The following is a 26074-nucleotide window of genomic DNA, read 5'->3' as shown; positions in this document are numbered from 1 at the left end:
TAGCTGGTTCTCCCCGGAATGCGTTGAGGCGCAACAATTGATTGGACATCTAGGCGTTTTGCTTCAAATTACATTTATGTTTTGATGTGCACAAGTAGACACTTAAACTTGTATAAATTTGAACAAATAGATTTACATGTCATTTTACGTCATACGTGTATTATGTCATGTAGGACTCATGTGTTTACTTGTTTTACTTTATACAAGTTTAAGTGTCTACTTATGTATAGCCAAAGTTGGAGGACATAAACGTAAAATGAGGTCAAGTTAAAGAGCACATTTATATATTATGCTGAAAAATAATTCAATCAAAGTTATCAATTGTTGATCGTTATCAACTTAACCATCAAGATTGACACAAAAAATATCATTGAAAAATCACTTTATAAACAAGGTGACAAACCAAATCAACCCGTGTGCAAAAACCCTCAAATCGTTAAAGAATCAATAACTCAATAATAATAAAAAAATTAAAATTATTATCAAAACATTAAATCAGTAATTTTTTTTTTAATTCGAATTATTGATTTCAGTTGGATTTTGATGTTCACTCCATCCCATCCAGGTTATAACATGGGAATACAAATGGACCAGTTTAGGTAAGGGGAGATGAAAACATAAATCCAAATCTTTCCACTATTGGTAATGTTTTCACAAAATCTATGGAGATTGTGTTGTTATTGACAAATTTCCACTAACAGTAGTAGTACTTTATCAAAGAAGATGATACCATTGAAGAACTCTGCCACTCGTTCATCCTGCAGCATCCCATCTCTCTTCATCTCCCTTTCTCTACTCTGCATTCTACCAATCTCTCTTTTCTTCTTCCGTTCTTCTCCAACCCAACTTTCCCTAAACCCACAAATCAACCTTCAAACATCTCCAAATTCCATCAAAGTTTATGTAGCAAATCTTCCAAGATCTCTAAACTATGGCTTATTGGAAAATTACTGGGATTTAGATTCAGATTCAAGAATTGGGAGTGAAGTAGATAATCAAATAAGGAAGACCCATGTAGGAAAAAGTTCCAAGAATTCCCTTCCTTATCCAGAAAACCCAATAATCAAACAGTACAGTGCTGAGTATTGGATCTTGGGGGATTTGATGACACCTGAAAAATTAAAACTTGGATCTTCTGCGAAAAGGGTGTTTACTGCTGAGGAAGCTGATGTGATTTTTGTTCCTTTTTTTGCTACATTGAGTGCTGAGATGCAACTGATTGTGAATAAGGGTGTGTTCAGGAAGAAAGAGGGGAATGAGGACTATCAGAGACAAAGAATGGTTCTGGATTTTTTGAAGCAAACTGAGGTTTGGAAACGCTCTGGTGGTCGTGATCATGTGTTTGTTATTACTGGTAAGCTTTGTGTACATCCTTATATCTTATTGCTTCGAAATGTTCAGTTGCTGTTCATGTCAGTCATTTTTGTTCATGACATTTTAGCAGTTTTACCCTTAATATATAGTTCTTTTGTTTATGTAGTTATATCAAAATCAGAGAATTTAGGCGGAAATGGGAATTTTATTACTTGTAGAATGAATAAAACTGTAATTATCTTGAATGAGCAAAATGAAAGAGGAAAGATTTGAAGCTAAAACTCCATTAATGAGCTTGAACTTCTCCGTGGTTCCCTGAAAGAATTAAGAAGATGAAGATGAGAAAAGATTGAAAGAGAGGAAGGAGTAGAGAGAAGATATTTTGGATTGTTGGAATTTTTCCAGATTTAGCATAACCCTTTGAGCCAAGTTAATGTGTGTATATGTGAGAGTGAATAGCACTTTAAACTCAAGTGTTTCCCATGTGCCACAGTAATATTTGGGTTCATGACATCTTTTCCACGGGACAAGTTAGTCGTTCGCTACCTAAACTACTATCCAATTACTAAGTATTCATCTCTAGATGATACATTAATTTCTTGAGGAAGTTTGAAGTTATAATTCTTTTCTTAATTGGAGATGATTTGAGATAGAAGTTATAGGAAAATTCCAGATTTAGTAGTTGAGTTGGATTGCAAGATACAAGATGCTGCTACTAAAAAGTAAAACATGAATGATTGCAAATTTGATGGAGAAATTTAGAGTTCACGGTTGTATTGTTCTGGTGCCACGGATCTGAATTATCAATTTGATGGGGAATTTGTGATTCATCATAACCATGCTCCGGAGTCTGTTAATCTTTTTAGTTACTGTTTTATTGTGCACCGTTACTTGAAAGATTGGACATTGGGTGTTTCTAGATGAAGCTTGTATAGTTCTTTGTTTATGCATGTGTCTTAACGATTATAGAGACTCCTGGTACCATCGGTACTTTATGCAATAGATGGTATTGAGATAGAATTTGATCTTTTTGCAATTAGGATAACCTTTTGTAGAGGGGTTCCATTCTTCTGTATATCTTAGTTTTTGGTTTTAGTAACTTCCGAAGCGTGGAAATAATCTGCATATAAAATTGGTATTTTCCTTTTCTTTATTTCCCCCCCTGAAATAAAAGAAGGAACTGAGCCAGCAAAATTTTCTGCATATTCTTTTGTAAATGCTCTTCAAATGGCTTACCCTCCATAGGTGTTGAAGTTGATAGCTAGCTCACTTAGTGAACATCCTTACTGTTCACCAAGTAGGTGGAGGATTCCAAATTCGTATGTAGCATCCCATTCCTCCTTTTCCTTTTGTCCTACGCCTTGTGTTATGGTAAAAAAAAATTGAGAAAAGACCGCAATAGCCGCTTCAGCATTGTTGGATGAACGGACATCACTCATTCAACTCTAATTGAAGAAATTAAGGACATAACTGATGGAACTGGAAATCTGAATTTAATGAAGGTGATTGTCAAGAAATAGGTGGATATTTAGCTTAGACTTTCATTTTATCATAGATTCAATTGGTTGATCTGTTAGACTGCAGCCGCAATGTAATTTATGAATTCTCATATAATACTTATGTTGGCTATTGTACACTGTTTGTATATAGTTGTATTCTACATTGACTCATGCTTACAACCTTATCAAACAGTTACTGAAAGATTCTGCTAAAACTTGCTGATTTCTATGTTTGTCGAATCCAATTTGGACTCTTATATCTTGCAACACAACTTAAATTTCGGTATAAAAGATCATCCGGATAGTGGCCCTTCTATTATGTAGAGCTTGCCTTTTTACGTCATCAGAAGCTTTCGGATTTTAGGTTTGTTTTTTTTCGATTTTACTGGGGAGCATCTGAGTTATGTGATGTAAGCTAAGTCGTAACTATGAGCCCAGAAGAGTTTGATCAGACTTGGTAACAACTGTTCAATTTGTTAAATGTACTTATCCTTAAGTGCTTGAATCTTATAAGCCGCAAAATAATAAGCGGGGCTCTTGGAGACCTTCTTATGGGCACATGGATTTGATAGGGGCTGTGAAGAGTGATAAATTTACCTAGGTGGAGAAGTGGTTCCCCTTCTTGCATTTTGCATAAACAGGCATGCACCTATGGAGATTCTCCGGGTGAATGTCAGTTCATTCTTCATTGCATATATGTGGTGAAGCGCACTACTATTTTGATGGTATTTTGTTGAATGAGCCATATCTTGCTATTTGAGTCTCCTTCCGTTTTCCACCTATATTATTTAATCCAATGCAGTTGTGATCACCGATTAATTATCCTGCAAACATTTTTCATCACACATCCTCTACTCCACCTTGAATATTACCCAGTATTCTGTTTCTTTCAGTTGTTCTGTGATTGGCAAAAGTTGTTTGTTGGTATGATGTTGACTCTTTATCATGTGCAGTTGCTTAACTGATTTTTAGAATTCGTGTATGACCATGAATTGGAAGTAGCAAACAACCCAAGTTCTTGTTGTTAGATCGTCTTACCAGCCTTGCTTTTCTATTGACTGTGCGATTGTTCTTTCCCAATTATGTTCTGCCTGAAAACAAATTGGAAGTGGAACAACATCTTAGCATCTTATATTTAGTCTCTGCAATGTCAGGTTATTTTAAAACTTGAAGCATTCTTTGGCAGACCCTGTTGCAATGTGGCATGTGAAGGCTGAGGTTGCTCCAGCAATTCTACTGGTGGTTGATTTTGGTGGGTGGTACAAGCTTGACTCAAAAGTATCTAATGAGAGCTCATCTGACATGATACACCACACTCAAGTTTCATTGCTGAAGGATGTCATAGTGCCTTATACCCATCTACTTCCTCGTTTGCCCTTATCTGAAAACCAAAAACGAGAAATCCTTCTTTACTTCAAAGGGGCTAAACATAGGCATCGGGTCAGTACGATTTACTTTTTCCAGAAGTCTAGCTACATATAAAATGCAACCCTGCTTCTAATAATTTGTGTATATAATCCATTTTTATGTATAAGTCAGGTCAAACAATTATTTTGTCTTAAAGTTGAGGTTTTAATTGCTTGTTCACATAAGACTGCAGCTCTTTGCAATAATGATACAAACAAATGGAGACAACTTTGTCATTAAATATTAGGTGTTTGTCATCTGATTGATATGACAACATTGTCTGCCGTGGATACCAATTTCATCCAAGATATTTTACCTAAGATCATTTCTTAAGACATTTTTTGTTATTTGGTCAGACATAAAGTTGGTGGAATGTAATGGTGGTAGAAGGTGGAACTGGCACATGGATCTTGGTGTTTGCTGATGTGTAACTTATATTTGTACATATGTTGAAAAGAGCAGGTGGAATGAGATGAAAAATGACATGACTTCAGAATGTAATTCCAACAATCTGAATGACTCCATAAAGGGAAACAATTTTATAAAAGCTTAAGAGAAAACAAGTAGCTTGAATTATATTAAGGCCTGGTAGAAAACAAGGTCCTTGAATGCAAGGGTGTTGCATAGCATCAATGAAGTAGGTGAAAATGAGTGATCAGGGTTCTTATACCTGCAGAAACAACAAACGCTAGGTAATTTTTTTCCCACTTACTTTAGCCATGGTGGATAGAGTTACTTGGTACTTGTGCTGGTAGGAGTTAGCGAAGCACCCCATGGAAAATCAGTCTTATTAGATAACCATGCAAAAGTTTTGGTCACTTAAGTATGTAATTGTCTCGTGTAGCTATTTACTGTCTCCTTCTCCCAACTATTACAGACACAAAAAACCCTTTGCTTCAATGGAGCTAAACATAGGCATTGGGTAGTTTGTTGAGTTCTTCCAGACATCCACAAAAATATATTGTCTGCTTCCGTCATGCAATCATACTGGGTGTATGATCTATTTTACTTGTGAGTCAAGTCAATTAATCTATTCTTGCACTGGAGCTTCTTCACAAGATTATAACTGAAACTCCTCTCCATCATCAGATTGTCAGAAAACAATGTATTTGTATTTCAATATGATTGTAATTTCTTGGACTACTGTAAATGAACTTGCTCTATGTCTAGAAACGTTTTATATGTATAACTAAGTCATTGATTGGTAAAATCATTGTCAGAGTGAAGCACAAAGAGGACCTTCTGTTGTATGCTTATTAATTCTTGATTTGGCTACCAGTTGTACAAGTTTTATAGACGGTTTCTGCTCATGAAAGGTCTAGATTAAACCATAACATCCCACTTCTTGCTTACCAGACTTAAATCGTCTTGTATTTCTTTGTGCAGGGAGGCATTGTTCGTGAAAAGCTTTGGGACTTGCTAATAAATGAACCCAGAGTAGTGATGGAGGAAGGCTTTCCAAATGCCACTGGAAAGGAGCAGTCTATAAAGGGAATGAGGACTTCAGAGTTCTGCTTGCACCCTGCAGGGGACACACCAACCTCATGCCGACTTTTTGATGCCATTCAAAGTCTTTGTATTCCTGTCATTGTTAGTGACAACATCGAGCTCCCATTTGAAGGGATGGTGGACTATTCAGAATTTGCAGTGTTTGTGTCAGTTAGTGATGCACTGCAACCAAGTTGGCTCGTGAACCATCTTCGAAGCTATTCCTATGAGCAAAAAGATAGGTTTCGGCGTAATATGGCTGTAGTACAGCCCATTTTTGAGTATGAAAATGGTCAACCAGGTGGTATTGGTCCTATATCTCCAAATGGTGCTATAAATTACATATGGAGAAAGGTTCACCAAAAACTGCCCATGATTAAAGAAGCTATCATCCGTGAGAAGAGGAAACCTCCCGGTGTCTCAGTTCCCCTTCGTTGCCATTGTACTTGAGTTTTCTGAGTCTTTTTTCCTTTGTCTTGCTTCAAAAGGCAATATATCATATCATGCATGCTTCATACAACTAGTCTAAATCAAAGTACACTGAGAAATCATAGTTTTCATCAAGGTTTTGTTTAGTTTGAGCAATGTGCCTTTCAATGGAAAGAGGTTGTTGTCCAAAATTTTAGTGCTAGTAGGTAGCTTAATTGAGTCTCTTTGTATTAACACAAATTCTTATGAGATTTTGATAAGGTGTGTTATACAGTTGTACTTGCCTATAATCCTGTTTATTTGGTATGTAAGAACACATCCCTTAAAGGAAAATATTTAAGCCAATCAATACCAAATATGAAAAAGTTAGTATTAATTAAAGTAAGAGAAAAGATATAAAGTCACCATCGAAATTTGTTCCGTATTTTCAAAAAGACACCTTAACTTTACGATCGTCATGTTACCCACTAAATAATTTTAAACAGATTATTATATAAGTGGCAAAATTGGTAACATGATGATTGCAAAGTTAAAATATTTTTTTGAAAATTTGGAATAACTTCAATGGTGACTTTACGTCGTTTCTCTTAAAAGTGACAATATTTATGGTTGAGTAGTATACGTGTATATGGAAGATACATATCCCTCAGGACACAGAGGCAAAGTTTACATTTGTGAAAAAGTAATAAATAAATAGAAGGTGAAAAATATATTAAAGGAAAATAATTTTGAAAAAAAATAAAATAAAGTAGTTGGAAAAGAATGGAGACTGATCTGAATAATAGGAAATCCGTGAAAACCATAAGTCTTTTTCCAATAAGAAAAAGAAAAACACAATTTTCATCTTTTAACAACAAATCTCTCTTCTAATCTATTTTCTGTGTTTTAACTTTATATATTAAACAGAAAATAATGGATTATTTCATTATTGATTTCTCATTACAAGGCAAAGTTTACAATGAATTACCCTTCAATTAGAGATAAAAAAAAAAGCAAGGAAAAACTACATTTCATGATCAACCATACACAAAGAAAGGTATGTATTCCTTTCCTCTTATAAAATTTAGAAATTTTTTTTATATATCAATGTATGCATATGTGGTTTACATATCCATACACACACACACAATTATATGTTTGTGATGCTAATTATGATTTATCTGTGTTACATAAAGGTTTTCTATTAAGTAAAATCTCATACTCCATAGTGCTTTTACAATGTTTTGCTTTGGCTCTCTTACAATGAAATTGTAGGATAAATGATACAATAAGATTATTAATAATAAGTAAAGACAAGACGAAAAGAAAATATCAAGGTAATAACACAATTACACCGATTCGATAGCTAAAAATGACACTTTCCTTCATTACCTAACAACGGATCTAAACGATACAATACAATAAAATTTAAATAACAATCAGAACAAAGATGGTATCTAAACAAACAATACAACAGTTAATGAGCATTCAAACTAGGTTATTTGAAGGAATAACCCTAGAGAGGAAGTATTGAAACTTTAGTGTCTCAACAAAAGAGAGCAATGTATTTATACCACTATATGAATAACATCTTACAGCAAATACTATAAAAGCTTGAGCAGCTGTTAACTGCACCAGGAAGAGCTTTTTTTTACAATTTTTAAACAATAGACTTGATATATTCAAACCTAAAATGGCCTTAAAAGAATGAAACTATCCCCATAAAGTTGCTATAAAAAATCGCAGAAATGAGAAAGGGGGTGTATGTGTGTGTGTATATATATATATATATATATATATAGGTGCTTGGACAACGGGGGTCCGAGCAGCTATGTACACAAACTAATGACTAGATACTATATAGGGAAAACAAATGAACCACCAAGAAGGAAGGTTAAAAAAACAAGAACTCAGGCAGAAATATCATTTTGGTTTCCATGAGCAGTTGATTGAGTGCCAGAGGACTCATGTCTGTGCTCCTCTTGACCTTTAGAGTTGGCATCTTCAGATTTTGACTCAGGGGGTGCGTTAGTACCTGCTGTGCCACAAAGTATGCAAGGATTTGAAGGTCTTTGAGAGCACCAATTTTCTGGAACACTTAGGAAATGTGTGTCGATAAACTTCCTAAATCTCTTTTTATACTCCCTCGGAGAGAGAACAGTAGGAAGCTGATTCTTGGGAACCACAAGCGAGGATTTGACCCAATTCTCAATTTGCTTATCCCAAGTATACTGCCTGAGATAGTCAATTATGCCACAAACAAGTTCACGGCGCTGAGTATCTACTCCAACAAGTAAGGAGTAGTCCATCACATTGACCGACTGTTGTTCAGAAAATGTACCAGTTTAGAAACTAAGCCATAAATTGTAGGAGTGCATGCTTATCATAAGCAGAAGTCACATGATTTTTAGCACTACTTAGGATTTACTAAATGTGAGCTACAGGTAATTCATCAGTAGGAGTTTATGCAAAACTTACATTGAGGAAACCACAGTCATTCCATACAGCTCGCTGCAAGTTCCTCTTTGATCTCGTGCCAACATACAAAGGAGAGATTTTCATGTCATTCACAAAATTTTGGTCCAAAAGAACATCTCCGTCAGAACTGCCAGCTGAATTAAATCGAGCATGCAGAGCTCCTTTTAGATCATACTGCCTAGTAATATTTCTTCCAAATGAAAGGTTCTCCATCACCATGAGATCATGTCTCGTCTCTTTCCCACTTTTTGTTGGCCTTACAATGACCTGCAATTTACAAATACTGAGACCAAAGTCCAAAAGACCATGTGTACTGTGTTGGCAAATTTTAAATCAGTTCTGTGCTAATAGGCAGAAATGAAGTTTATAGTTAATTAATAAACCTGATAAATGCCAAGAACTTTTGCAAGGCAGGTCTGATTTCCCTTCTCGTAGCACTGTTCCATGTACTCAAAATAATTAGGACCAAACTTCAAGAACGATTCAAATTCGATTCTCTGTATTTCCTTGATGATGAGACGGTCATCAAGAGTTTTGGCAAACAAGGATTTACTTTTCCCACCTTTAGCATCCCACTTCTTACACCTACTTAGTGAAGCAATATAATCAACTTCAGATGGGCAACATCGAGCTCGCAAATGAGAGAACTCACTAGCATAGAGACATATAACTGAGTATTTACGCTTCCCAGGCAATTTCCCAGAACCCATAGAGACTTCAGGATGAAGAGTTGAAAAAGAAACCAAAGAATTTAACATATCTAACCCATTCATACTCGATGAACGTGTTTGTTCTGAAACTTGGGTAGACTGGATCCCTTCTAGATCTAAAGAGCTACTTGAAGAGAAATGAGGAGCCAGCGAGAATAATCTCATTATGCCTTGAGAACTTTCATGTGCCTTATCATCAATTCCTCTATCTTTTCTTCCAACATCTCTAAGATCTTCACCCACAATTGGTAAATCCTTCAGCGATGCTAAAGCGCAAGCGATGATGCTAGAAAATTCATCTTCATAATCAGACACAATGTACTTGTCATTTCCAAGGGGAATGTGCACCCTTGCACCCTCATCAATAACAAGTTTATAAGCTGTAGTTTCTACAGCATGGGTTGTGATGGATCCTAATTTTGGCAGGTAACCTCTCTGCAGATCCTTCATGTATTTATGCCGAATTTCGGGAAATGGAGCCCACCACCCCTTATCATTCTCAATATTGGATAATATTGAGGCAAGGGATTTACTCCTTTGAGGGTCCATAGAATCACTGGCACTCCTCCCATTAGTGCTAGAAACACTTGGATTTTCCAACTGCAAATGTGTAGGTGAAGGAAGATTGGATTGTAGATTATTTTCATCACCAGAGTGTAAGCATTCAAATTTCCCTGCAGGATCGTCGATGGATGATCCATTTCCAGTTGTTTTTGCTGCAGTTGATAACTCAATAACTTCAGTAAAAGCAGACGAATCCAGTGATCCATTTTGTTCTCTAAATCCACCAACACTAGCTTCGACAGGGATTTCAACAATCAGAGAACCATTTGCTTCGGTAGATACCAAATTCAATTTCAAATCACAATTACGGTTCAAATGTTCTTTAATAGCTTCTGTCCCATTGTTTTCCTCTGCAGAAGAATCCGCAGCGAAATCAATATTGATATCATGACAATCTTCCAAAGCTTCGTCACCACCTCCCAGATTTGCTTCTGTCCCATTAGCATCTCTTTCACCACTGTACTTTCCTAGTTTCTCCTTCTGGCTAATAGGTTCAATATCTGGCAGTGTTGATTGCTTTGGGTTAATGGCTTTGGAATCACCATCCATATAATAAGAAGATAGCAACGAATGAAGACGACGATCCCACACACACGACTCAAGCAGAAGATCTAGTCGTATTCTATTCAAACTTAAATGTTTATATACCATGACATCCTGAATCCCATCTTCAATAACATTTTTTACGTCAACCTGATATTGAGTCCACATAAATATATGAGACAAAGAAAAAGGGGTTTAGATATAGCTACTTTAAATGTCTGAATCAAAAACCTAAGAGCAGCACAATGAGGAAAACACACAAAATATTCAGCTAACTGCTGTTTAAGACACACTTGAGTTGCCCTTGAAGCAAGGCATAATACAAGCAATTCACATTGCTCATGTGGTACTTGAGTTGCGCTTGAAGGGAAAGCACAAAACAAGTGCTTCTCTCTCTAAAATTCATATATTGATTTATTATTTATGAATTCGATATTAATTTGATAATTCTAGACTCCATATCCTAAATGCACTGCACCAAAAAAATCAACAACATAACTACTCTTATTACCAGAGGCGGACCCGGGTGCACATAACTTTTTTTAAAAATATTGTATATATACGTATAGGTAGTTGATAAAAACGATAATATAATTGAATGTGTACCCTTACAGCAAAAACTCGCCTGGGTACACTGGTCAAAGTCGCCATTTCAAACAGCGACCACACGAGTTCGAATCCCGCGAAAGGCTTCTTTTTTTAACTTTAAAATCAGTTTTTTCTTTACAAGTAACCTTTTTTAAAAATCAACAAAATATAAGACTGCTAGAAAATCTACAACTTACAAGTATCCTTCACATCATAATTGAAGTCCTACCCCAATTATCTCGCATAAATTGTTAAGCTCTTCTTTACAAGCGTTCTTTTTTTTGTAAGAATTTGTTGTTAATTCTTGTGATTTGAAATGGGTAGATTTTTTATGAAACATAATTCTTCTCAACCAGGTGCTAGTTTTAGAGACAATTCTTCGCGTTTTATAGATGAGTTTGATTTGCAATCACTTAAACCGGATCTTGGAGAAAGAATATCCATTGACAAATATAGCCCAAGAATACGAGATGAAGTGAGAAGACACTATATTCAACAAGGGCCTTGTCAACCGGATATTAATGATAATGAATATCCTCAAACTAGATTCGGAACGAAAAATGCGTAGATTTGTAAGGCATGGTTTAAGGGCTCATATTCGAGATGGTTTGAGTTATTTATTCAAAATTCTAAAATATTCTTGATAAAAAGTTGATTGTTCTTCTTTTAATTTTTTAAATTTTTGTAATTATAATGTTCAATATTGGTTAAAGTGAAATAAAATAATAAAATTCACTATTAAAATTTTTTGGGACCTCAAAATTTTGGAGGCCTAAGCAGGGCTCTCTGCTAACCTTACCCTTGAGGCCACTCTTAGTGGCGCCCCCTTATCTTCGAGTCCTGGGTTTGCCTCTGCTTGTTACTAGCATGTTTACATATTTGAGAATACATGAACATTATTGTACCCTAACACATCCTACACATTGCATCAACATCAATATCAAAATCGTCAACATAAAAAAGTGAACAAACTCTCGCGAGAAAGCTAGGAAACTAATTATACTACGGGAAAAACATCCCAGGGGAACATAGTCACAATGATGACACACAAATCCACCATTGTTGAGAAAAACATAATGTCTCCAAATTCTAGTTACTCAATTATGATGGATAAATCCACCATGGCCGGTCAAGTTAAATCCTATCGGAACATGTAATCTAAAACAGTAGCAGAAAAGGAACTAAGTTCATGCTGAGATCCCTCTTAGATACCTCATACCACTACAACAATGCCTCAATCCAACATGGTTCATACAAACTAGTAGTCCTAGAAGGTAACAAAAAGGAACTAACCTCAAACTGAGATCTCTCTTCCTTCAACATGTTTTCAATTTCAGAAAATTTTATAACTGATCCTTGAAGATTTAGCACTGTTCCAACATGAGACTCTATAGCCTTCAGAGCTTTTTCTACATCAACAAACATCATAATCCCTTTCAAGTACACCTGGTGTAAGAAACAAAAGAAATCCTAGGTCAACAAGAACAATACCACATGCAGAGTACATGTATGGCCGAATATATAAAAGCATGGGTACATAAAAACAAAATGGAACACTTGTAAGAGCACATACATCATTGGACTCCTGCATAAGAAATTCTCCTTTGATGGAACTACTAAATTCCAGCTTCTTGGGAGGAAGAAACACCGAATAAGTAGTAACAGTAGAGTACTTGAACATTGCAACCATTCGCCCTAATCTGCACGCGTTTACAGATGACATGAATATCTTCAGAGAGGACAGACACAACAACAAAAATATACCAAGTGAAATCCCACAAAGTGGAATCTAGGGAGGGTAGAGTCTATGCAGGCCTTACCCCTACCTCTTGGAGGTAGAGAGGCTGTATCCAGTCTTCAGAGAGGAGAGAGAATATAATATACATCCTCTCATGCCCCAGCATGGCTATTTAACTCATAGGAAACAGCCTTGATGATTATCACAAAAAATAATGTTGCCATGTCAAAGGGAAAAAGTGGTACAGAAAGAGCAGCTGCCGATTGGTAGTAGCCACTGGATACAAATGTAGTAAAATTACAAACTACATCACAAGAACTGAAAATAGAACTATGCTACGCGTTCATACCCAAAGAAGTAGAGGAAATCCTTATCAAAGGAGTGACCACATGCAGACAGTCCACTAAAGAAATAGGGATTTGAGAAACTAAGCTCCAAAAATTTTCCAAAAGAAAACCCACGGGAGCCAGTAGATATTAACACTCTTTTAGTGGAAGATGAGCTTCCATTCTGGGATTTGCATTTACAGCAACGACTCCACATCCAAAGTTTGCCTTCATGTTCACCTCGCAAGCCCTTGTCCATGGGAAGACAACGGACTTGAATCGTAAGGAGCTTGTTGTGATGCGCATAATGAAAAATGTGAGCTTCAGGGGATTCACCACACGTCTTGCACTCCTTCTGCACAACAGAGCTTCTTAAAAACACAAGCAAATGTTGCCAGGTATTGAAAAGACACAATTGATGCAACAAAAAAATGTACATTTAGATTAGTAAATTCTAACGGATACAATTAGATTAGTAAAGCCACATCAAATGATGTACTCTGCAAATGAGTGATATCATTCTAATAGATTTGGTGAATTTAACCGAAAGGACCTTAACGCAAAGAAAGAGTTTCAAGTGGAGAAATTTGAGTATATGCACCTGGTTTAGCAAATTATCCTGCAAAAACTTTTCAAGGGGAATATCAAAATCTTGATAGAACTTGATCCGAGAAAAATGACTACGCTTACACATAATCCCTTTTGAAGCATTTCGACAGGACATCAGAACCAAAATACTCTCAGAATCCAAAAACGATGTCACATTATCCTTCATATGTTCTTGGTCTTCAAGCTGTTCACCAGATCCCTCTAATTCCAAAGATTCTACCTGGCTCACAAGTGGAGTATGATGTTGTTCCTTTTCAGGGGCCTTCACGCCATCAAAACTTGTCTTTTGTTCTGCCTCACTGTGTATTAAATCAGGCATATTAGAAACTTGAACATCAGCTTGCACCTGATCATCTTTCGTGGTTCCATTAAGACTGAAATACGAGGACATGGATTGATGAGAGGTGGAGAAGAGAGGAAATTTATTCCCCATAATCCTTCTGACAGAGGATGAGATAGATGATAATCCAGAGAGAACGACTGGGTTGTATGGCTCATATTGTAGAGATTCGCTTTGTGCGTCTAACTTATGACTTATTTCTTCATGGAAGCCATTGGATATTGGAATATCAACTGTACCAGATGAACTTATTTCACCGACATGCTCCTCAGTGTTAGAGATAATTCCTTGCCCATCACTAACAGATGGTGTTTCGTTACCAAGTGTTAGATTCACCTCCTGGCTAAGAGGTAGAGTTGAGAACATTGCTTTTTGATCCAGAAGGAACGAAGTCTCTAGGATTAAATTGTACGCCACGATGATCGCATCTTTGACTACATGTTTAATCTTCTTCAATTCATCACTGTTCGATCCCATTAACAAAATCTGCACAAAAAATTAACATTCAGTGGAGAACAACTAAATACCTCCAGATGTAGTGGAGAAGGGACAAGCACTGATGTAAATTGCGGGGGCGCGCGGAGCATTTTACTTAGCACGGGGTGAGGCATAAGACCCATTGATCTTTAATTTTTAATATAGTAAAATAGTACAATAACACAAAAATTATAAAAAAAAATACAATTATAATTTTAAAACATGATTTAAGAAACTCAGAAAACAAAACTTCTAACAAGTAACAACACTGTACAAGTGGAAATAACGCAGTGATACAAAAGCTATTACGAGATGCAAATCAACTCTAAAATCTTAACTTTTAAACAATAAAGAATCAGAATTTCTCAAAATATATTACTATTATACCATGCGATTTACCTCCTTAAAAGAAATAATCAATCAACTATTACTATTATAATTGATACATCACTCCTTCATGAATAAAGGCAAAATATTTTCAAATAATGAAATATGATAATCACATAGGACAAAAACATGAAGAGCAATGACAAGTGAACATGTAACATTTGGCTATGTATTTTAAAACAGAAACGTTAAGTGATATGCACCCTCACGGCGTTCTAAAATAGTAAATAGGCAATACTATGACTTGTTATTTGAGGTATTCTCAATTTTCTTATTTCTATAGATGAAAAAAACTACCAAGCATCATTCATCTATTAAGGAATTATGAGGATCAATAGTGTTGACTAAGGAATTTGACATATAACTTGTGTAAGAATTGTCAGGGGGACACCCGAGCATTGGGCGTTAGGCGTGTTTAGGGTGTAAGCCTCACAGAACTAAGCTCCGCATGTGATTCTCGAGGTGTTTTGCCGGTGCCCCTCCCGGGGTGAGCCACAGGGTGAGTCCCAAAACAGCCTTCTAAAATACTGAGGATAAGGAAACACCGAGTAGACAATCCATGGGATGTGAATATACTAATTCAGCAGAATTTTGTCCAATTGCTCGTTGAGCCATTTATCATTGTCATTGATGCTCGTATGGGTTAGTCATACAGGCAGAACCAGAAAAAGGTAACTCCATATACGATAGCAAAATGACTTAGTTAAGAAATAAACTTCACAAGCAGTGTTATAATTTTTAAAATCTTTTAAAAATTCGTAAATTAAGAAATAGTTTGGAGTTTTACTCAACAAAACATAGAGGAAAGGAAAACATCACTCAACCATCAAACGGGGACTCGTAAGTGTAACAGCTTCAGCAATTGTTGAATGTTTATGTGGACAAAGTGTTGCTATTAAAATGTACAATGATGTAACAAACTGTCTTTAATTTTTCGAAGAGTCACAGCTCCAAAGTGAAATTCAGAATTCTTGGTTATCAGTGCATGACCACCTCCTTCAAACTAATCTCTAATCATATAAAAGCAATCTGTTTTAAGACATTGATGATAACCAATTATTCTAGTTACACAAGCTTATTATGATAAACCAATATTTTGGTTACACAAGCTCTGTGCCTATCTTGTATATGACATGTGATCAATCCTTATTTTTGATAAGTTATGCCATGTCATCAATCTCAAGATAGCTGTAACGAGGAATTTGATAATATGGCTAATAAGCACAGCAGAGCGAAGATCTGAAAGGTCCACAATGCAATATCTTATACTTTTTGTATGGCACTGGAGAAAGATAAATCTTATACCAACTTATATTGTTCATGAGCAACCTAACAGTTTGTCGCATGAACCGACTATCAGTAACACATTAGATAATATCAATGAAGAAACAGACAATAAGCAAATACACTCACTGTACATCCCAGACGAGTAGGACAGCCCTCAATAAACATCAATGTTTTGCTAGGCTTTTTCCCAGCATCTCCAGTAGCAGAATGTTCTTCTACAAACTTTTCGAAATGAAAGGAGTCACACTGCCTGAGCTTTTGGCTAACCAATATATCAGCAGACAATGAACCTGTGCAACGTGCAACTTTCTCCAAGCGATGTTGTTTCATATCAAAGACTAAGGTGACTCCTTTCTTCAAAATAGACTCCTGTATATCACGAGAAACAGCATTCTCCACTAAAACTACATTTGGTTGGTACCTTTCTATCATATCGAGGATAGATTTCACACTATCTTTCTCCTGTTATCATAAACAAACAAAAACAGACAATCACTAATCAAAGAATGTGCTCATTTTGGTAAGTGACACACCCGCGGATTTGTTGGTTACCTGTTGCACAGACTCCTCAAATGATGACAACTCACTTTTTCTGGAGAGCCCTAGTGCACCTTCGATCAACAGCAACCTAGGTTTATCGTACTTGGTTGGCATGTGTTTGTGCGCAGCATGCTTTTTAAAGACCAAGCCTCTGACAAAACGACTACAAAACACAAAGATATCCGGTAAGCCTGGAGAATTTAGTGGTCCATCCATCCCAGAGCCATAGTTTGAACAAGCACATAAGTTGTAAATTTTATAACCAGACTGCATGTTATACACCGAGTCGACCCTGAATTAGACTTAAATCTACTGTTTGATATGGCTACAAGAATTGCAAGAACAAAAAAAGGGTTATAAACATACTAGTCGATAATTGATAAGTGTAAATGTCCGTTTGGTTTGACTTATTTTAGGTGCTTTTAAGCCAAAATAGGTTTTAAACAGTTTTGAAGTGTTTGGGTAAAGTTAAAAAGTGCTTATAAGCACTTATTTGAAAGCCAAATAACAAAAATAAGCCAAGCGAAGAGCCATAAGTTAGAAATCATAACTTATGCCTTTTAGCTTATAAGTCATAAGCCAAAAGTCAATCCAAACAGGCCCTAAGACCTTACAAGAATATGACTTTTGAAGAAGAACTATCACTCAAAATGTAACGAATGGTGGGTAAAGAAGAGGTTCCCAATTCAAACTTCTTCAGGCCATTCAACTGAGGAGCCAATTTTTTTGTGAATGACGAAATAACTAAAATTGAAAGAATTACTCAAAGATGTAGATTAGACACCAAATCTGTGCGCTCCTATCAGCGATCTCCTTTTATTTTGTTTGGCTATCTTATCACACTCCTCGTATTTTATCTTTTACTCTAATTTTCCTTTCTTTTATTATTTTATTTTATATTGTTATTCCATAGACCCACTTGTGGATTACACTGGGTATGTTGTTGTTGCTATTATCTTTATTAAAGTTGTGACATTATTATTATCATCATATCATTAAATGCATCATTTTTCCTCTTGCTGTTGTAGACTTGTGGTTATTCAAAAAAGTAGAAGAAAAACCAAAAGATAATCTAAAAAGAAGGTAACAGAATCAAAACAAGAAGACCAAAGCAGAACAAAATAAAGAAAATCCAAACAAGAAGAGAAAACAAAGGTAAGAAGGTAGCCAAACTGGAAAAGGCTATGTCAGTCTAAAGGCCAAGAAAACGACTTAATCCAAGGCGTAAAACAAAAGCTAAGGTCCATGCCCAGTTTGGTAAAAACCAGAAAATTAGAGAGGCATTAAACTTGGATCATTTGATTACACAAAACTAATTATGGCTATCAAATCAAGAGTTGATCTACAGCGATGAGTGAAGTTCTTGCTTCCTGGAAGTACTGTGGATGAGAAAGTTAACATTTGCCTTCGCACACATCCCAAATAATGGGTGTAAGTCTAAGACTGGGCACCGGACCGCACCGGAATGGTTTGACCGGGTTGTTGACCAGTAACAGGATGAACCAAACCGGAATTATCGGGAGGGAAACTCGGCTTCGTCCCGTCCCACTATATGCCGGGATAGAACCAGAATGGGACGAGGATTGGATAAACAGGAGGCACATATAGATATTTCAAAAAATAATAGTTTTTTGAGTTATTTTGAATTACGAAAATATAAATGTTTTTTTTTATTTTATTAAGTTATAGTTTATAAAGTATTTAAGATTTGAAATTATAATGTTTATTTGTAATTTTACTTACGTTTATTTTATAGATAATTTTTTAAAATTTTTACTAATAAGTTTGTAAATTAACTTCAATAAAGTTTTTCTAAAAAATAGTTTTTGAGTTTATGTTATAAGTTTTCAATATTTGAATGTTTTGAAGTTTACAAGTTATATGTTATAAGTTAAAACTTGTAACTTGTAATTTAAATAACTTAAGTTTGTAAATTGTTAAATTTATAAATTTTAAAGTTTTTAGGTTTATTTTATTTGAAGTTGATGAATTAAGTTTGTAATTATAAAAAATTAAATAAACAAAAAAGAAATGCTAATAAAAGTATAAAACAATAAGTTATCATTCTCAAAAAAAAAAGTGTAAAACAATGACAAAAATTAAAATAACCAATCCATTTTCACGGACCGGACCGGAATCGGTATGAATCGGTATCAAATCATGATACTGTCCCGTTTCAAATACCGGTTCAATGTATCCCATTTTGTCTCGAATACTACCGGATACGAACGGTACCGGTACAACCCGATCAGGCGCCCAGCCTTAGGCGTAACTATACTCAGCCAAATACTAATGAAATTGGAATTCATGCAGGAACTCCTCATGTCCGCTCACTCCTTCATGTCATCCTTGAAGGATAGCACATTTACCTATGCCCCTTGGATGTTGCTATATCGTGTCCATATTAAACATGTCTGATTCTTCCTTTTCCTGCTTTATTGTAACCTACTCTGGATAAATGTATTCATGACTCCAGTGTATTTACATTACCCAATGCATGCTAGTATCCAATTTGTACAAAACTAGGGGTCAAATAGGTGGGTTGGGTTGCATTTGGCGGGTCAAAATGGACACGTTATCGACCCACCCAAAAGTTACTTGAGCTGAAATATTATATTTTTTCTGACAAGGGATACCGGCAGTAGCTACCCTTTGGGTGCGCACAGGGTAAAACCCCTGCTCCTAGCTCGCAAACCACATAAGAGAGGTAACCCGAACTCGACCCAAAAGGCAAACCCATTGCTTTCGCTGGCAAGGGGTTTCGAACTTGAAACCTCCAACACGGAAGTCCCAAGCTCAAACCACTGGGCCACCCCGAAGGGTTACTCGAGCTAAAATATTTTGGTTTGAAATGGGCTAAAAAGTGGGTCATAACCTAACCCACCCAATTATTACTAAGTAGGCGTTTGGCCATGCGATACTATATCACGATATGGTATCGTGAGATGGAATCAGTGTTTGTACATGCGATTTCACGCTGATTCCACCTCATGATTCCATTTCATTAGATGTAATTTCATATTCTCCAAAAATCATGATATGGAATCATATGGGAATACCATATCATGATTTGAGATATTTTAATACAAAAATTGATCCACAAATTTATATTTTGTTAGAACAACCCCGCATTTATATCTACTAACCATTTATTTCACATGTAAAAAAATTTTATAATAACAACATTACTTTTTAAAATTTATTATTCTCACCGACATAAACTCACACTTCACGATTTTTTAGTAATAAAATCTTGAAGAGCCTGTGAAAGGTGATTCATTTTTACTTAAATATATTGATAAGAAGTGAAAGTTAGGTTGAAAATTAGATTGAAACAATTACTTAAGTGGAGAACAAATAGCTTTGTAATAATTTATTATGCGATTTTATAATTTTTAATTTATTTGATAAATTGAACTAATAATTGGGACTATTTTAATAGTTTTAGAACTTATGAAATTTTTATGTTTATGAGAATATACAACACCAAAATTCCATATCGCATGTCCAAACAAAACTTCAATTTCATCTTATGATTCTATATCATGATACCATATCATGATTCCATATCGCATGGCCAAACGGGCCCTCATTTTACTTTCTTTTTTTGTTCTTTTATAATTTTTTAGTACCTAATAAAACTAATAAAAAAAATTTATGGCTAACCCAGATCTGTTAGAATACTGCTTACGGTTGTGAACTGTTGAGCTGGGCCAGATGGGCTGATCTTTGGACTGATCATGCAGTTAACTAAAAACCAGTTGAGTTCAGCTTGAAAACTCAATTGGGAATATTAAAGAACCTTGGTAGGCGAACCTCAGGCTTCTCACTTAATCAAGGAAACTAGAAATGAAGAAACTTTGAGTTTCTGATACAAAAAACATTCAAGAGAATTACAAACTTAAGTAAAAGCTAATTGGTTTAGACTTTAGCTTTAGGTTTGACTGCGCCGACAAGGTTTATGCTTGATGGTTCAAAAACACAGGACACAATGTTAATCACTTGTGATCTCATCTTTAGGAAAGCATATAGGTTAGAGCGCTGGATGTGTCACATCCAATCTGATGAAAGAGTTAAATAAAATGTAGGCCCAAAACATAATTAATTGTGAGGAATCCCACTTAGTCAACAAGGCCAACTTGAGTCTAAGAAAACGCTAAAAATACTTAGTTGAAGTTTTGGATAGAACTTGAACTGTCTATCATTGAAATGTAATTATGTGCATGATTCAGATGAATGATATCTAATCTTTTTTACATTTGAATCTGACTATTTTAATTTAAAGGATAATTAGACTAATTTTGTATAATTGCAGGTTCAAGTTTCAACCTCTAATGAATAGGATTATTAGAGTTACCTGAAAGTTATAAAAATCAAAACACCCGTTTGTAATTATTAGTTAAAGTTCAATTCTCCTCCATTCATTCAATATGATTGTAACAGTTAATCCTTACTTTCACTTTTGTGAGAATGCCTTGACTAAAACTTGGAAAATTAACTTAAATTGGATAAGATTAGTTGATATGGAATACAACGTCTGTCTAACATCTTTCGTTAGCCACATGAACCTCTTAAAGCGAACTCTTTTTCCACAAACAAATGGTGTCGAGCAATTCAAAAAGGTGTTATTTTCAAACTAAGTCATGATTACAGAATAAATTTGGTTCAAAGACCAAACACACTAAATCAATTCAAACCATCCCCTGTTTTAGGCTAAGTCCAGACTATTCAGAAACCCTCTCGAAGTCGAATTGCTACAATGCCTTTGATCCTCTAATTGCAGAATTTCAAAACAGAGTTTAATTGGCAATAGTGGACATTAATGAAAGCATGGCAGAGGAAACACCACATAAAAAGTAAAATTGCTGAATACACATTACCTAATATCTAATATGCCTAGAATTGTGAATGAATGAGAAATGGAGAAATACAACAGAGTTGAGGAAATGGTGGTTAGAGTGATACCTTTGGCTGCGAGAACCAGTTGAAATGCATTTTATCTTCACATATTCAATTGGATTCATCTTTCCTTCAGTAGGATCAGGCTTCACAAAAGAAGCAGCTTCCCATGACAAGGAAGTGATTATATCAACCCAATTATTACCTTCTTTCACTGAAGCGGCAACACCAAAAGATTTAAGGTGGCCACTAACAAAGGCCTTAAGCTTCATGTTCATTACTTCTTGTAATGCCTTTCGCCGTTCCTCTTTAAGCTTATAACTACCAAAGTCTTCTTCACCAAAGCTGATTAACGAAGCTGGACTACCCCATTTCTGGCCATCAACACATTCGTCGTCATCATAATTAGCCACACTGTCCTCAATATCATCATCATCGTCTTCTGGTTGTGGGGGAAACCAGAACTGGGCATCAAATTCATCATTACAAGAGGTTCCAGCCTCATCATTGTCATATCTTTCATTTCTACTGTCATTGGGTTCCTCAGAGTTGCCAGTTCTTGTTTGTTCTGCATCCCTTCCTATAGCAGAACTAAAATCCTCTTGACTGCTGTCTGTACTACATTCATCAACATACACCCTGATAATAAAGCCAAAAGGGGAACCAAGTCTAAATAAGTTGGCTTTTTCATTATTCAAACCAGAACAATTAGCGCCTTTATTTAACCCTCCACCTAAGAAGAACATTGATATAACTAATTACAACTAACCTCACATCTGAATTTGCATCAACAGAGAAGTCACCTGAAAGGTCACAGAATAGGGCTTAAGGGGCATGGTAAATGTAACTAATATGTCAAAGAATATGATAAAGAAAGCAGAGCATACTGCAACATGAGCCAGAGCTGTTTAGGCTTGGTAATGAAGCAGCTGGATTGATCATCAAAATTGAATTATCTGGCATTTCGCGACATAATTGGCGCAATTGTACAGAATCCCTGTCATTAAACTTAGAGGAATTTCCACTTTCCAGCTTCTCCATGCTTCCACTAGACTTTGTTGATTGAGCACCACAGTATTGACACAAATTATATTGGATGCAAGGAAGATCTTAAGCCTGCTAACTTACAACAGCCGAGAAAAACAACGTGAGCAACTTAAACAAACAAAAGAGCCATCCTCTCAACAACAAAGATTTATATGATGCAGCAACCTAAATCTTTCATATGAAGACGACCAAGTCTATCAGAAAAGCTTAATGACTTCATGTTGGCATTATTTCGATAACCAAATATGTAGTTCTTTAAGAAGTTATCTCTATGAATTTACCAGTTAACGAGAAAAAATGCACCTTTGAATGACCTTGCTTTTAAAGTATAGAGCAGAAACATACTGAAGAAAAACTTGTGAGAGTTAGAAATAATTTTTTTTTGGTGATGTAATTTCTAAATACCACTTGGGTGCTATAAACAGGGAGGAGGCAGAGACCAAGGTACGAGATCAGCCAAACCAAGTAATTTGGTCCAAACTCATGTATTTGTCTTAAGAAATCCATTTAATAGGTATAAATTATTACTTAAGAGCACAATAACTTATAAAGGGCTAGAACCTTGCATGCGTAAACTTCAAATCCTGCTTCCCCATATGGTTATAAATGATAGTAAGTGCATGGAGAACGTCCCACATCCCATAGTTCACCATGTGTATCCACCCACCATGAATGAAACATTATCGCATGGTTTCTTTCCCGTCACGTATAAAAGCTTGCGCACCTCCTCACTGGTCACATATCATCCATTACTACGCTCCCTTCTGCAACTTATTACCACTATTATTTTATCACTTGTGTTCTCTTTTCTTCAAGTTTCATTAGAAAAATAAAGAAAAGGTTTATTTCTACATTGTTAGCACATGCTTGTAATAGGCAAGCATCCTTTTCAACTGACACTCTATATTGAACTAGTTTCATGTTATATTACAATCATATTTGAACTTAAGATGATCAATAAAACCATTATCATATATGTTTTTGACACTCTATACGGAGTTATTCCAGAACCTTCTAACTTTTCTAAATTGTGTTATAAGTAAAAGTTGCAGAAGATATGTGGTGGGGTAATTAATCGGTTGCAATTGCCAAATTCCATAATGAATACTGTTTTACCTCTCCAGAATAGTCCGATTTTTCCTCCACCACGATAAGGGGCTAAAAGATCTACTACATTAATGGGCATTGCAACAAACAGTTGCAAAATGAAGATATGGGTCGGAGAGGGTACTTTAGAGGCTAAGTTTCAAATGCTAAATAGGCATCAGTAGACAGCTTATGAAAAAGCAATTTAGAATTCCAGAAAGTAGAATTGAAAAAGTAGAACCATTTATGGGAAACTACGAGACATTAAGCTGTCCAAAACCAAACAAACTTGGCAGTTAAAGTTGTCCTAAAAAAATATAACCACTAAGAAATAAGAATACATTCACAAATGTAATTACAGTGATATATACGTATGACATAAAAATAATGAATTGACAAAAACAAAACATTGTAACATGACAGATTGTATCTCACAACAATGTCCATTAGCCTCAAACAGGAATACAGTTATATTCTTCTTCAATTCCTTTTTTTCCATGATAAGTAGGAGTTCAGTTACCGTAACTATTTCTGTCCTTTGGCACAAACCTCTATACTAATATCCATGAATTAAAGAGCACGAAAATAAATCAGGATTTGACATCCGAAACGCCTCAAAAAAAAGAAAGAAAGAAAAAAACATTCTCACATTACAAGAAAGACAAATTTTTCCCTTCATCCCAAAAAAAAGACAAATATTTCCTTGACTAAGATAGACCAGATAGATTAAAAAACAATTGCCGCAAAACAATACACATGAAGAAAGTTAAAAAGAAAACATTTGTACTACCCAATCATATAAATGTGGATCAGCCCAAATCCTGCATCCTAGATGGCGTAAGACCAGTAACCAAAAGTATCACTAGCTTAGGCTCTGACCAAGTAGCACAGGGCACATGGATAACCTCCCATTAAGAGCTAAAAAAACATAAAAGATAAAACTATGCGGGATTTTCATATATCAACACTTGTTCATAAATCACTGATTGACAGAATTAGTTTGTCACTTCATAGAATAAAAGGGAAAAGACCATTCTTCTTTATTTATCAAAAAAGTACTCCAATTAAATCTTCTAGATTTAAGAACTTACCACTCTACTATGAACCAACAACAAGAACTATCACTACTACGCCTCAGTCCCAAACAAAGTTATGGTCGGCTATACGAAACAGATAAATATTTATGTAGCCAAACTTGTACCCAATTTCGATTATTCAAACAACTCACAAACATCATAGAAATCCCAAACTTGCAATGCCATAGCCTAAAATTAAAAATTCATAAAAACACAAAAAGGAAAATTCCAATCTAATCAACATGAGAAATCTTTAAAACCATTCTCTAAAAAGATGAAAAAAAAAAAGATCCTAATAACAAGATTACAAACTTCAAAAAAACAATAAAGATTAAACAATCAGCAAAAAAGAAAGAAAAAGATTTGAACTTTACATCAACTTACAGTAAAAAGAAGCAAATTAAGATACCCTCCAAATGAATCAGAAGCATATCTTAAAATCAATCCTCCAGCTAAAAACCCAGTTAATAATTCCCAATTGGGTATCCAAAAAATGGAAAATCTTGCTAGAAAATTTAGGGGAGAGAGAGAGAAAGGACATGTAAATGAATTAAGGAAGACAAGAATGAAAATGTTGGAAAACAATCTTTTTTTGGTTTAAGTGGGACCCACTTTGTGTTCAATTTTCTTTTGCCATAGCATGGTCTATGGAGGTGACATAATACCAAAGTTTCAAAAATTATATATTGTTTGTTGTCCTAGTTGTTATTTTTAAGATTTTCAAATTTTTCAAAAAATTCAAGAGGCAAAAAGATTAATTAATACATTTTTTTTAAAAAAAAAGATCTTTTATTTTCATAGTACATATGGATATGTGAAATGATTTGATTGGCTTCTAGGAGATTTTGTAAAATTATTGACAGCTTTTGCCCACTCCGTCCATCATTATTAGTCACGATTTGTATTTTTAGAATCAAATTATAACTTTAATTAACATTTTAAGAATTATCTTTTAATATATAGATATGTAAAAAATTATAATTTATAGTACTTTACATATAATATCTAATTTTTTTATTTAAAATATCAAATTAATATAATCAAATTTAACTTTAAAAATTAATCAAATTCATTTTCAAAAAGCGCAACAGGTGAATGCACATTCTTATTATATTCGGAGCCAATACTACTATTTATAAAAGGAACATAGTAATTTGTACGAATATGTAAATTGAGCACCACCCATTTTGATATCAACTTCAAATTACAAATAGTTAAGCATTCATAACAAAGAAATTCTGAATCCGCCACTGTCAACATGAC

General features: G+C 35.1%; 2 protein-coding genes and 1 long non-coding RNA gene across 8 annotated transcripts; 2 read left to right on the top strand and 1 right to left on the bottom strand.

The window, feature by feature from the left end:
- The first annotated feature begins 478 nt into the window (after positions 1–478).
- Positions 479–6427, top strand: LOC101258813 (probable arabinosyltransferase ARAD1). Its single transcript, XM_004250308.5, has 3 exons — positions 479–1354; positions 4000–4253; positions 5607–6427. The coding sequence occupies exons 1-3, from the start codon at positions 724–726 to the stop codon at positions 6156–6158; spliced, it is 1437 nt and encodes a 478-aa protein (XP_004250356.2). The 5' UTR covers positions 479–723; the 3' UTR covers positions 6159–6427.
- Positions 6428–7020: 593 nt separating this feature from the next.
- Positions 7021–18673, top strand: LOC112940326 (uncharacterized). The gene is made up of 2 exons (XR_011212382.1): positions 7021–7173; positions 17732–18673. It is a non-coding gene; the product is annotated as an uncharacterized lncRNA (long non-coding RNA).
- LOC101259601 (putative 1-phosphatidylinositol-3-phosphate 5-kinase FAB1D) lies at positions 7654–25494 on the bottom strand. 6 transcript variants are annotated; one of them, XM_010314505.4, is made up of 13 exons: positions 25196–25494; positions 22490–22725; positions 22372–22405; positions 21669–22241; positions 16716–16866; positions 16290–16625; positions 13665–14498; positions 13087–13418; positions 12573–12699; positions 12293–12445; positions 8978–10561; positions 8595–8861; positions 7654–8437 (listed from the first exon to the last, which is right to left on the bottom strand). In XM_010314505.4, exons 2-13 carry the CDS (start codon positions 22641–22643, stop codon positions 8027–8029), a joined length of 4956 nt encoding a protein of 1651 aa, XP_010312807.2. In that variant the 5' UTR covers positions 22644–22725; positions 25196–25494; the 3' UTR covers positions 7654–8026. The 6 variants fall into 6 exon arrangements, with proteins under 6 accessions (XP_010312807.2, XP_069147447.1, XP_010312809.2 ...); XM_069291346.1 differs by having other exon boundaries at positions 22490–22721; positions 25186–25378; XM_010314507.4 differs by having other exon boundaries at positions 22490–22721; positions 25196–25378.
- Positions 25495–26074: the final 580 nt, after the last annotated feature.

This window comes from Solanum lycopersicum, chromosome 11, assembly GCF_036512215.1.
Source record: "Solanum lycopersicum chromosome 11, SLM_r2.1".
NCBI lineage: Eukaryota > Viridiplantae > Streptophyta > Magnoliopsida > Solanales > Solanaceae > Solanum > Solanum lycopersicum.
The sequence above is the reverse complement of the archived record's forward strand: the minus strand, read 5'-3'. Positions and strand labels throughout refer to the sequence as shown.